Source organism: Lissotriton helveticus, chromosome 4_1, assembly GCF_964261635.1.
Source record: "Lissotriton helveticus chromosome 4_1, aLisHel1.1, whole genome shotgun sequence".
Lineage (NCBI taxonomy): Eukaryota > Metazoa > Chordata > Amphibia > Caudata > Salamandridae > Lissotriton > Lissotriton helveticus.
The window spans coordinates 2,074,741,723-2,074,755,031 of record NC_136063.1 but is presented as its reverse complement, the minus strand read 5'-3'; the positions used below and the strand labels follow the sequence as shown (position 1 = coordinate 2,074,755,031).

General features: G+C 43.6%; 1 protein-coding gene across 1 annotated transcript in view; it reads left to right on the top strand.

The window, feature by feature from the left end:
* The window catches only part of TENM1 (teneurin transmembrane protein 1), a 1,826,288-nt gene that overhangs the window by 1,303,242 nt on the left and 509,737 nt on the right, over window positions 1-13,309 (top strand). The window contains exons 19-20 of the mRNA XM_078688755.1: window positions 3,947-4,208; window positions 7,631-7,898. Of these exons, the coding sequence (XP_078544881.1) occupies window positions 3,947-4,208; window positions 7,631-7,898 (530 nt within the window). The remainder of the gene's footprint in view (window positions 1-3,946; window positions 4,209-7,630; window positions 7,899-13,309) is intronic.

Sequence of the window (13,309 nt, the reverse complement as noted above, 5' to 3'; positions counted from 1 at the left end):
ATGCCTAAAATTCAGTCAGCTGTAACGACATTAACCCCGTCTCTAAAAACTCTATAAAATCTTTAGAAAGTTGCCATCAACAGCAATTACATTATCCCTTTCTCCATCATCAAATCTTTCCAACCTGAATGACTAAAGCCCTTTCTCAACATTGCCAATTCCTTTCTCAAGGCAGGTATTTTACTACCCTCTCAACCCAATCCCATTCTGACCCTTCCAAAACAAATGACCCAGTTGAACTTAAAATTACCCGACAGTCCACCAATGCCCCTACTTTGAACCTATATTTGAGAATGAGCAATGTAGCTCTAATCCACTATCCTTTCTCCTGTTACTTTTAATCTGCCCCTGAAGTTTATTGGAGTGCTGGTCATGAATCAAGCCATCAGAATAAAATATGCCAAAAACATCCACCTCTTTCTCAGAGTGCTGTCAGCCAGTGAAATAAAGTGACAGAAATCCTGGATGTCACCCTTATATTTAGGGTTTCAAGCAACCAATGGCTAAGTCCAATGTTCACAATAGTACCAGGATCTTTCAGGACACCTCAAAAACCGCCTACCTACATCAGAGACAGGACCTGGTCCAGACTTCCCACCGAAGAATGGGCCAGGAATCTTAAAAACACCATCCCTGTACACGCAGAAGACCCGGTTGTCGCAGACAGTAATTTCAGAGAGTGGATCACCACCTCCCTGGACTCCGTACTCCCACTAAGAACCAGGGAGGATAAAAACGGTAAACCCGGGTCCGCCCCGTGGTACACTTCGGACCTCCGACTACTCCGCAAAAACTGTAAAAGAGCCGAACGGCTTTGGAGGAAAGACTGGCAGCACACCAGCAAGGAAGCATACCATAATACAGTCAGACTCTACAAAGATGCCATTAGGCACGCCAAAGCTTCCCATTATGACACGCGGATAACAGAATCCTCCAATTCGGCCAGGGAATCCTTCCTAATTGTTAAGGAGCTGCTTAAAGTACCTAACTCTCCTTCCTCCAGTTCCCCTCCGGTGGACCGAAGTAATGATCTAGCCACCTATTTCGACGACAAAATCGCCCGTATTCTAGCTTCCCTCCCATCTCCTGGTCCCGCCAGCCATTTGGACAATCCTCCACCTCCCAGCCAGACCGAAAATAATCCCCGCCCTCAACTTGCGACATTCAGGCCAGTAACTTACGTAGAGGTAGAACGAACCATGACCAAAATGAGAAGCGGATCACCTCTGGATCCGGCTCCCATTAGATTCCTCAAAACCGTGGCCCCTGTCATCGTCCCCACGGTCATGGAGCTTATTAATAGCTCACTTGCCCAGGGATCTGTTCCTGCCAGCTGGAAGAGCGCCGTGGTAAAAGCACTCCTTAAAAAACCCCAGCTCGATCCAGCAGATATGGCAAACTACCGACCAATATCACTCCTTCCGGCAATCAGCAAGGTAGCTGAGAAACTGGTCAACGGACAATTGTCCCAGTTCTTTGAAACAAACAACGTCCTACGGGAATCCCAAACTGGATTTTCGCCCGGGTCATGGCACAGATACTGCCCTCCTTGCCGTCATCGAGGAGGCAAGGCGCATACTGGATTCAGGAGGGTCAGTGGCAGTGATCCTCCTGGATCTCAGTGCAGCCTTCGACACAGTTAACCATCGTGTCCTTCTCCACCGACTCGCGGCAGCAGGGATCACCGGGACGGCACTCAGCTGGATAGAATCCTTCCTCACCGGACGCACGTTCCAGGTATGGGACGGCAATTACCACTCATCCACCCTCCCCCTCCCTCAGGGATCTTCCCTGAGCCCAACGCTTTTTAATGCATATATGGCCCCTCTTGAAGACGTGGTGACACCATTTGACATAAAAATGGTAAGCTACGCTGATGACACTCAACTGGTCGTCTCCTTATCCCAACTAGTCGACCACCCAGAGAACCTGGCCAACTGTCTCACACAAATCCACAGCTGGATGAGTGATTCATCATTAAAATTAAATGGGTCTAAGACGGAAGTGATGCTCCTGGGAAAACAATGGGTGACCATCCCCCCAACAGTCTGGCCTGACGTGTACGGAGAAATCCCTTCTCCGAAGCGTGAAATCAAAACCCTTGGAGTGTGGCTAGAACCTGAGCTCACCATGAAGACGCAAGCGGCCAAAACTGCGGGTACCTGTTTTGGGCTCATGCGTACTACCCGTAAGATTCTCCTCTTATTACCACCTGCTTCCAGGAAACTCCTTATCCAGGGACTAGTATTGTCCCGTCTGGATTATAGCAATATGGTCTACCTCGGAGCCCCAGAGGCCACATTGACGAAACTGCAGCGGACACAGAACGCTGCGGCACATCTGCTCATGAACCTTCCCTCGAGAGTGTCAGCAAAACCAGCCCTCAAGGCCCTGCACTGGCTCCCTGTGCGCCAAAGGGTGGAATTCAAAGCCATGTGCACGACACACAAACTAATCAACGGATCTGGCCATGCGATCCTCAGCAGCTTGGTCACCCCCTACAAAGCATCCAGATCCCTCCGTTCGGAGAATGAGCACTTAGCCAACATCCCCAAATTCAAAAGGACACGCACAGGAGGACGACGATTCTCGGTTCAAGCGGCCATGGGATGGAACTCCCTCCCACGCACCCTCAGACTGGAATCCAGTTACCTGGTTTTTCGCAAAAAACTGAAAACGCACCTATTCCCGAAATAAATGTCCCTCCTCCCTTCCCTTCCCTCAATGGATATCAGCCTTTTTACAGCGCGGGGATGCCCTTGGGTCACCAGGCGCTATACAAATCGCTAAATAAATAAATAAATAAAATACTCAGGTATGATTCTCCTTGACTTCTCCCCCATACTCTCCAAGGTGGACATTGCATATATTTGAACCATTGATAGACAATAATTTTGCCCTGCACAATGATAGTTGGTGCAAATGATGTTACAAGATTTTCTTGCACTGCTTCATATTTATAACACTTGCATTCAAGCGTGATACATCCACTGGGTTCTACATGGGTTTGAAGTGTGCTCACAATAGATGCTCAACGAAAATATCATAAAAAAATGTCACATCATGTTGGACCAGCTCACCCTTGCCCACAAGGTCATACTCTTCTTCCCATGCCAGACCCTTGAGCTGTGGTACATGTCCTCATTAATTTTCACTCACATGGAGTAAAAAGGCAATGTTTCAATCTGACTCATACCACCAGATGCCACCTGAAAATATTATTTCTTGCAGAGGCTTAAATCATCAAAGTTCAAACGATTTTCACCACAATGGGCGATATACAGCTTCCTCCTTGCAGAACATATGTTTTTCAATATCAATTGCAAATCTTTGCTTTCCAATAACTGTACATGCCACACTATTGCCCAACAAATTGTAAAGCACAACTCTTTGTTGAACTACCCCTTGTAATCCTGGCCTTGCTTGAAGTTCACAAAAGTAAAAGGCCTTCTCGCTATTTACCCCTACATTCTGAAATGAACATTCCCCAGTATTTAAGACTGGCTCGCCCTCTCCCTTTTAGGCCATTCATTAAGGAGCTGAAAATGCACATTTGAGGTATTTCGTCCTCTTCCACTCTTGACAAGAACAACACTACGTTCAACAATCTTTTGGCACTCTCCTAACCTCCATTTTCCAGGTGCAACCTGACTGTAAAAGTATATGTGTGCCATGTTTTTCTGCACCTAAAATAGAACCAGTTGCTTTACCAGGAATAAATGTGTTTCTACCTAAAATAGAACCAGTTGCTTTACCAAGAATAAATGTGTTTGTACCTAAAATAGAACCAGTTGCTTTACCAAGAATAAATGTGTTTGCAAATAAGGACAAATTCAACAACTTGTTGAGGTAATTGTCTGAAATTAGAAAAAAGCTATCATGTTGTGATTGTATGTTCATAAAGAGTTTGATGTTGAAAGCTTCTTCTGTCCTTGGTTCTTTTCAGTTTTGATCTTGTCACCATTGGAGGCATCTCGGTCACCCTCGTCTTTGAGAGATCACCCTTTGTTTCAGAGAGGAGGACGTTGTGGTTGCCCTGGAACAGGTTCATTGTGGTGGATAAGGTGGTGATGCAGCGGGTCGAACTGGACATTCCTTCCTGTGACATCACTGGCTTTGTTAGCCCCAGTCCTGTGGTACTTGCCTCACCCTTGACAACATTTGCTGGTTCCTGTCCGCAAAGAGGAACAGTTATTCCAGAACTGCAGGTAAAATGATACCCTTCTATAGGTAATTTCCACATGTTCAAAGCATACCAGTATTTGCAGGATATTTGTACAGTAACCAATAATTGTCAATTAATTACAGTAGTTCAGAAAAAAAACTGTACAACAGGGGTGTCAGTGTATCTCCCTGAAGGCTGGATCCACGCAGATTTTTCCTAAAACCGCATAAGATACATGTGCGTAGAATGAATCTAAATGAAATTCATTTACAAACTAGTATCAACATCTGGCACAGATTAACCCCTCCTGGATGTACAAAGGACAACCATGGTGTATCTATTGTTCATTCAAAGCGATATCAAAAACAGAACGTCTTTTCCTTAATCTCAAGCGTGCTTATGAGTTAGTGTATGGTTCTGCCATCAATTCATGCAGAATTGGATTATTGCAACACAAATAGAAACTGCAACTAGTAGGAACCCTCCTAGAATGAAACGTAACTGTCTTATTTCAAATGAGTGATTCATTAGCTCACTATGGGACATGCAAGGTACATCTAAACCCCAAAAGTATGTAAGATCTATCTACTCTCATTTGCATTTCTTCGATTACGAGGAAAACTGCCATATTTTCTTGTGGTCTTTTACCATAAAAAATTAACCATGGGACACAAAAAGGTCAATTACAAGCTGAGCTCACATTGTCCTACGTGCTAAGACAAGCTACTTGACTATATGAAACCCCCTTGTGGCCCTGTTTGCTCGATCTTATTCTTGCCCTTGCATGATCATCGCTGATCTGAAACAGATCTGTCTCTAGCTAAAATTAATTTGAGATCCTAAGGGTAAAAGAGCTTTCTTTAAATATTGTGCAATGTTTTGCAAAGCCACTTGCAGTTTGATGATCAATTTCCATATCTAGTAAGAGCACCACAGTTCCACATGCTGGGCCACATTTCTCACAAAGTGGCACTGAAGTGCAGAAGCGATGTTGAAAACCCCCATGAAATACGGCTGACTTCTGCAATCCCCCAGCGGGCAGGAGGTGGGGAAACGGCACCCTAACCTCCCCATTTGGGACTGCGTGCCTATTGCACCCTGACAACTTTGACAATAAACGGGAAAGTGAAGAACCACAACGGAAACCCTGACATACTACTCGCTATGACACCCGGGACAAACAACCCACAGTATGAAATCCACAGCAGTACCCCTACATGCACTTAAACAAAAATCTACCAAACACTAAGCCGCAAACAAAGGCGGCGAGTTCCGGTAGCACCACTGTGACCCTTTCCACTTTGACTTACTGGGTGTAGAAGCGAAAATGGCGGTCATATTGTTGCAGAATGGCACTCCCTCAAATCACTTGCTTGATACTGACTTGGTCAACATGCCCTTGACAGGCTGGGGCAAGGAGGAAGTGGTCCTTAACGGACCTCATTTTCTTTAAGTTCTTTCCTGGTGAGGCTGTTGACTTGCCAGTGACAGTGAAAATGTTTGCAAACCTTCAATAGATTAAATTGTGAGATTTATTAGGAGTGGAATAAATCGAACTTTTCCTAGAAGGGAGCATCTGAAGAAATATACCTCATGCATGATGAATCTCATTGTCGATTGTGATTATATATATATATATATATATATATATATATATATATATATATATATATATATATATATATATATATTGCACTGTCAGCATTTCTTGAACCGGAGCCCAGCACTGTACCTTATAGCTGATGCAAAACCTTTGTATATCTAGCTTTTTGTTGGAATACAACATCCGGTTTATTTATTAATCCAGCATAACATCAAATATAAATGTTCTATTATTTTTATTTTGGCTATTTTCACAAGGGATTTGTAGTGTATGAAAGATGAATGGTCAAGTGGATTCTTGAAGCTCTTTATTTCAAGTAAGATGAATAGGAGTAAATCAGGAAAACCCCACCAGGAACAGGATGTTCACTGCTCAGCCCTCTCTCATCAACTGTCATTCCACATCCACACCAGGCACACTAACATTCTATTCACTCTGTCATCCATCACTCAACATTCCATTCAGACATTACATACATATTGGCTGAGCAGCAAGCAAGGAGATAACATAAGGCACAACAGGATTCCAAGGCACGAAGGCTGCTAAATGTTTCCAATGCTTGTGCCCAAAAATCGCCTCTTGACACTCACAGCACGTGCCCCAGCATACATAAAATCAGTGAAAAGAAGCGAGTTGTGTCTTCTGTGAATTTCATGGCTTGGTATGTTCAGGATCCCCTTGAATGCTCTGTTCCAGTATTTCTAGTAAGGGAGCGTTCAATTCAACTAAAACAAGGGGTGCGTGAAAATGCATGACATTCCATCATATATTGTGTAACTTCCTATGGATAATCTAACAGCGAACATGAAATCTCCTGCAGGAGAAAAAGCCTGAAATATATCTTTTTTTAGACAATTCAGGGTGACTTTTTGTTGTTTTTCACCTATTTTATTTAAAAACATTTACCATGTTTTTCATAGAACATTTTGCCATTTCTATTTAATTTCAAAACTGTGGATTTAACACAGTTACAGAAATGAAATTAAAATGCCAACCACCACTGTTCTTTTTGCAAAAAAATGTTATCTTGATAATACCACAAGTTTCCATCACCCTGGGGCCGATTTATATGTTGGCAATGTGTATATACACACCGCCAACATAATGGTCCGCCTGCCTGATCTAATTGCTGTTGGACCATATATCTGGCTCCGGCGGTGACTACTCCATCAGCGCCATAGCCAAACCTCTCCGATGGCACTTACTCCATGGCTATATGTTTGCCCACCCAATTTTGATGGGCGGACATGTAGGCCTTTTATTACTGTCCATCACCGCCAGACGAGCCCTGGTGGTGAGGTACAGCAAAATGTAAATAATGCTCACCCCACTATTTGAGATGACTCCTCTGACAAGGGGAGCATGATTATTTATTTATTTTTTAGATATAAAATCCAGTTTTGGGATTTTCTTTTAGAATATATAAAAATAAACCTGGTTGGTGTAGAATTGCATGATGCTGATGCAACCCTGTCCCAAAGAGCAATATGCATTGACAGGAACCACTGTAACAGTGGTTTGTGCCAGTGCTTTATAAATGGCCGCCAGCTTGCCAGTCATTTATAAATTTGGTGGGTGGTCCCTTCACCAGGGGGATGGAATAATTTACTCTGTCCCATTAAAGGAACAATGGGGCGTCCGCCATTATATAAATTGAACCCCCTGTTTTTCGGTCATGATATATTTCTGAGGTCATTGTCCCACTCAATAAATGCAATATTTTACACTGTGCATATTGTAGGGGAATTTAAATATTTCCAGCCTCCAAGGCTTCAAGCATTCTAACACATTTGGAGCACATTGCAATCCAGAGTTCAAAGAATTCTGTTCCTTAATATGTTCCACATTTTTCTCTTTGCCAGGTGGTACATGAGGAGATTCCAATTCCATCCAGTTTCGTGAGACTCAGCTACCTGAGTAGTCGCACACCTGGATACAAAACCTCACTGCACATCATCTTGACTCACTCAACCCTCCCTGCCGGGCTGGCAAAAGTGCATCTCAGTGTCGCCGTGGAGGGACGGGTGGTCCAAAGATGGGTTCCTGCTGCTTCCAACCTGATCTATGCATTCGCCTGGAACAAGACCGACATCTATGGGCAAAAGGTTTCTGGCCTGGCTGAAGCATTGGGTACGTTACATTCCCCCTTTTTTTTTATTTGGAGTGATTAATTGCAGCGTTTTTATAAACTGCCATAGTTTTGCCCCCTCTGAAATGGTTCTGATTTGTCTTAAGCATTCTCATAAACATGAATATTATGTCATACCAAACATCTTCATAAAACTCTAACCACAAAGTACAACATCATTTAATAGGCCAGGTTTTTTTTAACAGAAACAAAAGCATAGATGAGAGGCAGTGATGGCTTGGTGGGGAAGGAAACAAGGATGGCACTAAGACATTCTGTGACTAGGTAGCACTTCTTCCTTCTGCTGGTAACACACAAGGAAGTGCAGTTTTGTGATTCAGCTCCTGCACTTCCAAGACCATTAAACAGCTAAGCTTTTTTTTTCCAAATATAAGACACATATGACTTAAATGAATTGATGCAAAATTTCTGGTGCATTTAATTAATGTGACAATTGGAATGGCTTAATATAGGATATCTTATTTCTTCTCAAGATTTTAAAGTGTGGGTGCTGCCGATTGAGTTGTGGTTTTATCACAAAATATGGAGTTCCTTTTAAATTTATTGAGCCTCTCAATGCACCATCCTTTAATGGCTGCCTCTTGCTGTGAAATCATCATCGCCTTCTCAAAAATCCACATACCCTCTTGAACTTCCAGGGGATCTCACTGTGAGCACAACTTCACTACCCTCCCAAAACACCACACTTTAGCACCTGTGGCTTCTACCCCATGTAAGATGATGCATTGCTGAAGTTGCAATATTCCAATGGAGGGATTGGTATCCATAGCAGATGTGTGCAAGAATCATGTTAGCCCGGGTAGTTGTGATTCGATAACATATGTTAGTACAGTTACCTAAGTCAGGAAAAGGATCTCTTTGTGTCCAGTCTTGGATGACCCTCACCTACACACAATCTTTACTCATTCCCTAGTTCTGTTGTCTGTTTGCATGGTACTAATGTTTTTGACTGACCCGTAACCACAGTTTCTGTACATTCAGCCTAGAACCATGCGGTGAATTTCTCTTTGCTAGAATATCCCAACTCAATTACCCAATGGATGGAAATCTACTTTAACTCGCAGCAAGCAGCTTCAGACTTTTGAAAATAATGGTACCAATAGAGACGGGTTACCACTGGGAACTTTAGAGCCCGCCGATCCCCCTCACATTTTCTTCACCAAAGCAGTAATAATAATGGTGTTGGGTCGCCAGTGGTTTGGCTTTTGTTCATGTGTTGTGGGTGAAGGCGCCATGCCAGTGTGTGCAGAGTGAACCCTGCTGGTGGTGGAGTGGAGAAGCTACTAGTTAACATTGGTATGGCCTTTGGCAGTTTGTCCATTTTGCAAAGGTACATTGCATGTGCATATGATGTGGTCTGTTATATTTGTAGTTTTGAAGAGTGAAGCAGTGCCATAGCTGCATACAGTGGATGCTGTGCTAAAGTCTGAGAATGTGCAGTGACTATGTGTGTATTCTCATCCATTAACGGTGTGAAAGAGACGTATGTTATCATGAGTTGCCATCAGAATGTTTTGCTGACACAGAGCTGGATACATACATACATACATTGTCAATGTATGTGAGGGCGTGGCAATGTGTTTCATAGAAGTGATACTCAATCAGATGAAAGCTGCTACATCTCTAGACGTGAAATGCAAAAATAGGCTGTAACCCGTTATGCCCTAATGCTAATACATTCTGCTCCATTGCATACAAAAAACAAAAATGGACAAATGGATTTGCAGTGGTATTGTTTGCATCAGTGCAAAGCTGGTTGCTGGAGATTCTGTGTCTGTGGAATGGAGTTCAGAGTTTAATGACTGATATTAAAGAGGGATTCAGAAAAGGGGGTGGTGATGAACAGAGTGTCTGAATTAAGCAGACCACTCTTACACAGTCCAAAGATCAGGGCTTGATCCATCACCGTTATTTAGCTCACTGCCCCATCCCAGCTCAGAACCTGGCTATATGCAAATTAGTCTGTCCCTGGCCCAGTGCATCATGGGAACAGGGCAGACCAAACTACCAAGCCAATTCTTCACCAGAAAGGAGACAAGCTTCCGGGGACCGGTTTCTGGCGGCCCGGCTTGCTTGAATCCTGATGGAGCAGTGAGCAAGGGACTCAAGTCTGAGTATACCCTGCCACACATATAGTGGCTAAAAACGATTCAAAAAAGGGGGTGGTGGTGGTCCCCGGAAGCTTGTTTCCTTCCCAGTATAAGAATTGGCTTGGTAGTTTGGTTTGCCCTGTTCCCATCATGCACTGGGACAGGAACAGACTAATTTGCATATAGCCAGGTTCTGAGCTGGGATGGTGCAGTGAGCTAAAAAACGGTGATGGATCAAGCCCTGATCTTTGGACTGGGTAAGAGTGGTCTGCTTAATTCAGACACTCTGTTCATCACCACCCCTTTTCTGAATCATTTTGTCCACCATGAGCGTGGAAGGGTATACTCAGATGTGAGTCCCTTGCTCTTTGCACCATCAGGAGTCAAGCAAGCCGGGCCGACGACGGCTGGAATGCCAGAAACCGGTCCCCGGAAGCTTGTTTCCTTCCCAGTATAAGAATTGGCTTGGTAGTTTGGTTTGCCCTGTTCCCATCATGCACTGGGACAGGAACAGACTAATTTGCATATAGCCAGGTTCTGAGCTGGGATGGTGCAGTGAGCTAAAAAACGGTGATGGATCAAGCCCTGATCTTTGGACTGGGTAAGAGTGGTCTGCTTAATTCAGACACTCTGTTCATCACCACCCCCTTTTCTGAATCATTTTGTCCACCATAAGCGTGGAAGGGTATACTCAGATGTGAGTCCCTTGCTCATTGCACCATCAGGAGTCAAGCAAGCCGGGCCGACGACGGCTGAAATGCCAGAAACCGGTCCCCGGAAGCTTGTTTCCTTCCCAGTATAAGAATTGGCTTGGTAGTTTGGTTTGCCCTGTTCCCATCATTCACTGGGACAGGAACAGACTAATTTGCATATAGCCAGGTTCTGAGCTGGGATGGTGCAGTGAGCTAAAAAACGGTGATGGATCAAGCCCTGATCTTTGGACTGGGTAAGAGTGGTCTGCTTAATTCAGACACTCTGTTCATCACCACCCCCTTTTCTGAATCATGATAATAAAGAGGGCATGAAAGCTACTAAAGGAGAAGTTTCTTTTCCAAAACACACAATTGCATGTTTGTCCATAAATTTTTTATATGCTGTATCACCGAAGTAACATTTGAAGAAATTATTATCTCTCAGGAAAGGTTATGTTCATGCAAGCAAGAAGAACAGTGTATCAGCAGAAGTGGATATGTTCAGGAGCCTAGAAAAAGTGCTGGGTGAGACGGGCAGCTTCTGGGGACTCGGTTACAATGAATGGAGAAGCAGAACTCACTCGTCTTGAGGACTAGGGGCCATATGTATCATACTTCCGTTTTGCGAATTCCAAATAGCGAATTTTAAGGAATCGCTATTTGGAATTTGCAAAACGGTATGTATGTACAAAATCGCTATATAATAGCGATTCCTTACCATTCCTAATTTGCGATTAGCTAATTGCTAATCACAATTTACCCATTCATTTCTATGGGCCAGGAGGCCCATAGGAATGAAGGGGCAATTTGCGATTAGCAATTTGCTAATCGCAAATTAGGAATTTTTCCAAGGGTGCAGGGGTGTCTCAAGAACACCCTGCTGCACCCCTGAAAAAGACATTTGGGGGCATATGGCGCACATACATGCCCTAAGGGCATGTATGGGCGTCTTATGGCACCTTTTGTTTTTTGGAAAAAAGCTTTTTGAAAAGAATTCGCAAATTCGGTAATTTGCGAATCCTTAATGGCATTTTTAGAATACTTTTGTTTGATACATTGCATTTAAGGAATCGCAAAATTTGCGATTCCTTAAGTGCAATCGCAAAATAAGGAATAGCAAATTGCTATTCCTTATTTTGCATCAAACATGTTTGATACATACCATTTGTCTAATTAGCATTCGCAAAGGCCCAAATTCGCAGAATTTCGGCCTTTGCGAATGCTAATTAGCTTGATACATATGGCCCTAGGAGAATGGACAGATCAAAGGGAGCAGGGGGATATTTACAATAAAATGTCGGTGCACAGTGTTACTCCAAAATTGGTAATGACGTGCACTGACATTTTTTTAACACAGGGATGTGTTGTATTCACAAAAATATGGTGCACATCTGCATTCCCCCTATCGCTGGCTCTCAAACCTGCGGGCGCCAGCGTAGGATCCCTTGTGCCATGTTGCAAGGGTGCCTGTGTTGCAGGGGTGATTGTTTGTGTTCAGGAAGGGTCACATTCCTGCACATAAACAAACTTTAAAGGCGATTTGCTGTTTTTATGTGTGCAGCAAAATGCAGCACACATACAAAGGAGAAATTAAACATTCTTCCACAAATCGCCAGTCTAAGACTAGGTATTCTCTTGTCATAGTTTTTGGCTCTCCCCCTTCCTTGTTCATATGGGGCAGCACCAAAAAGCAATGGGTGTTGAGGTGCAATGGCCACTGCAACACTCATGGCACGCCGTTTTCACATTAAGTGAAGCGTGAAAAGGGCCTTATTTACAATCAATCAAGCAATCATGGCACCGTTAAGTCACACCTTCTTGTAAATAAGGAGAAGGGGATATCGCCACCAGAACATCACCAAAAGTGACTTTCTGGTGGCGATATCCTCTTGTAAATATGCCCCCAGATGGAAGTGAGGATAGTGGAACGCCAGAAATTAGGACTGTAAAGAGAGAGAAAGTGAAGGCATGAGATATCAAGTCATCTAACATGCAGGGTGAAGATCAGGGATTGAAAGATAAGATCAGCATTATAGTAAAATGAATAGCGGGAATAGGTGTAGGGGCAAGCATTTAAGAGAGTGCACAAAATGCAAGAAGAGAAGAGATGTAGGAGCAAGAGCTAATGAAGGATGGATTAACAAAGCTATAGAGGAAAAATGATTAGGGAAATGGAGAGGGAAGGATAGGAGAGAGGTAAAAAATGAGTTTTTAGATAGAGAAGGGGAAGAACGCACTGGAGAGCGCATGAGAATGAAGAAGAGAGAAGCATGAGATCAAGAGAAGTGTGGTAAAAAGAATGAGAGGAATGAGAGAGAGAGATGGAGAGATGGAAGGGGGAGAGGAAGAAAACAAGGGAGAGATAAAAAGAGAAGAATTGGATATAAGGTAAGAGAAAGTGAGGAAGAGAGCAAGAGAGAGACAGAGAGAAATAGAAGGCAGATGACGGGAAAGAGAGGAGGGAAGTCAAGGAAAAGAACATTGGGGTGGAGTGCGAATGCGAGGGGGGAGGAAGACAAAGGTAAAAAAGAAAAAGAGTGAGCGGGAGCACGATGAGGCAGAGAGAGGCTGAAGAGAAGAGGAAAGGCTAATAAGCCCCTTAGACGGGCA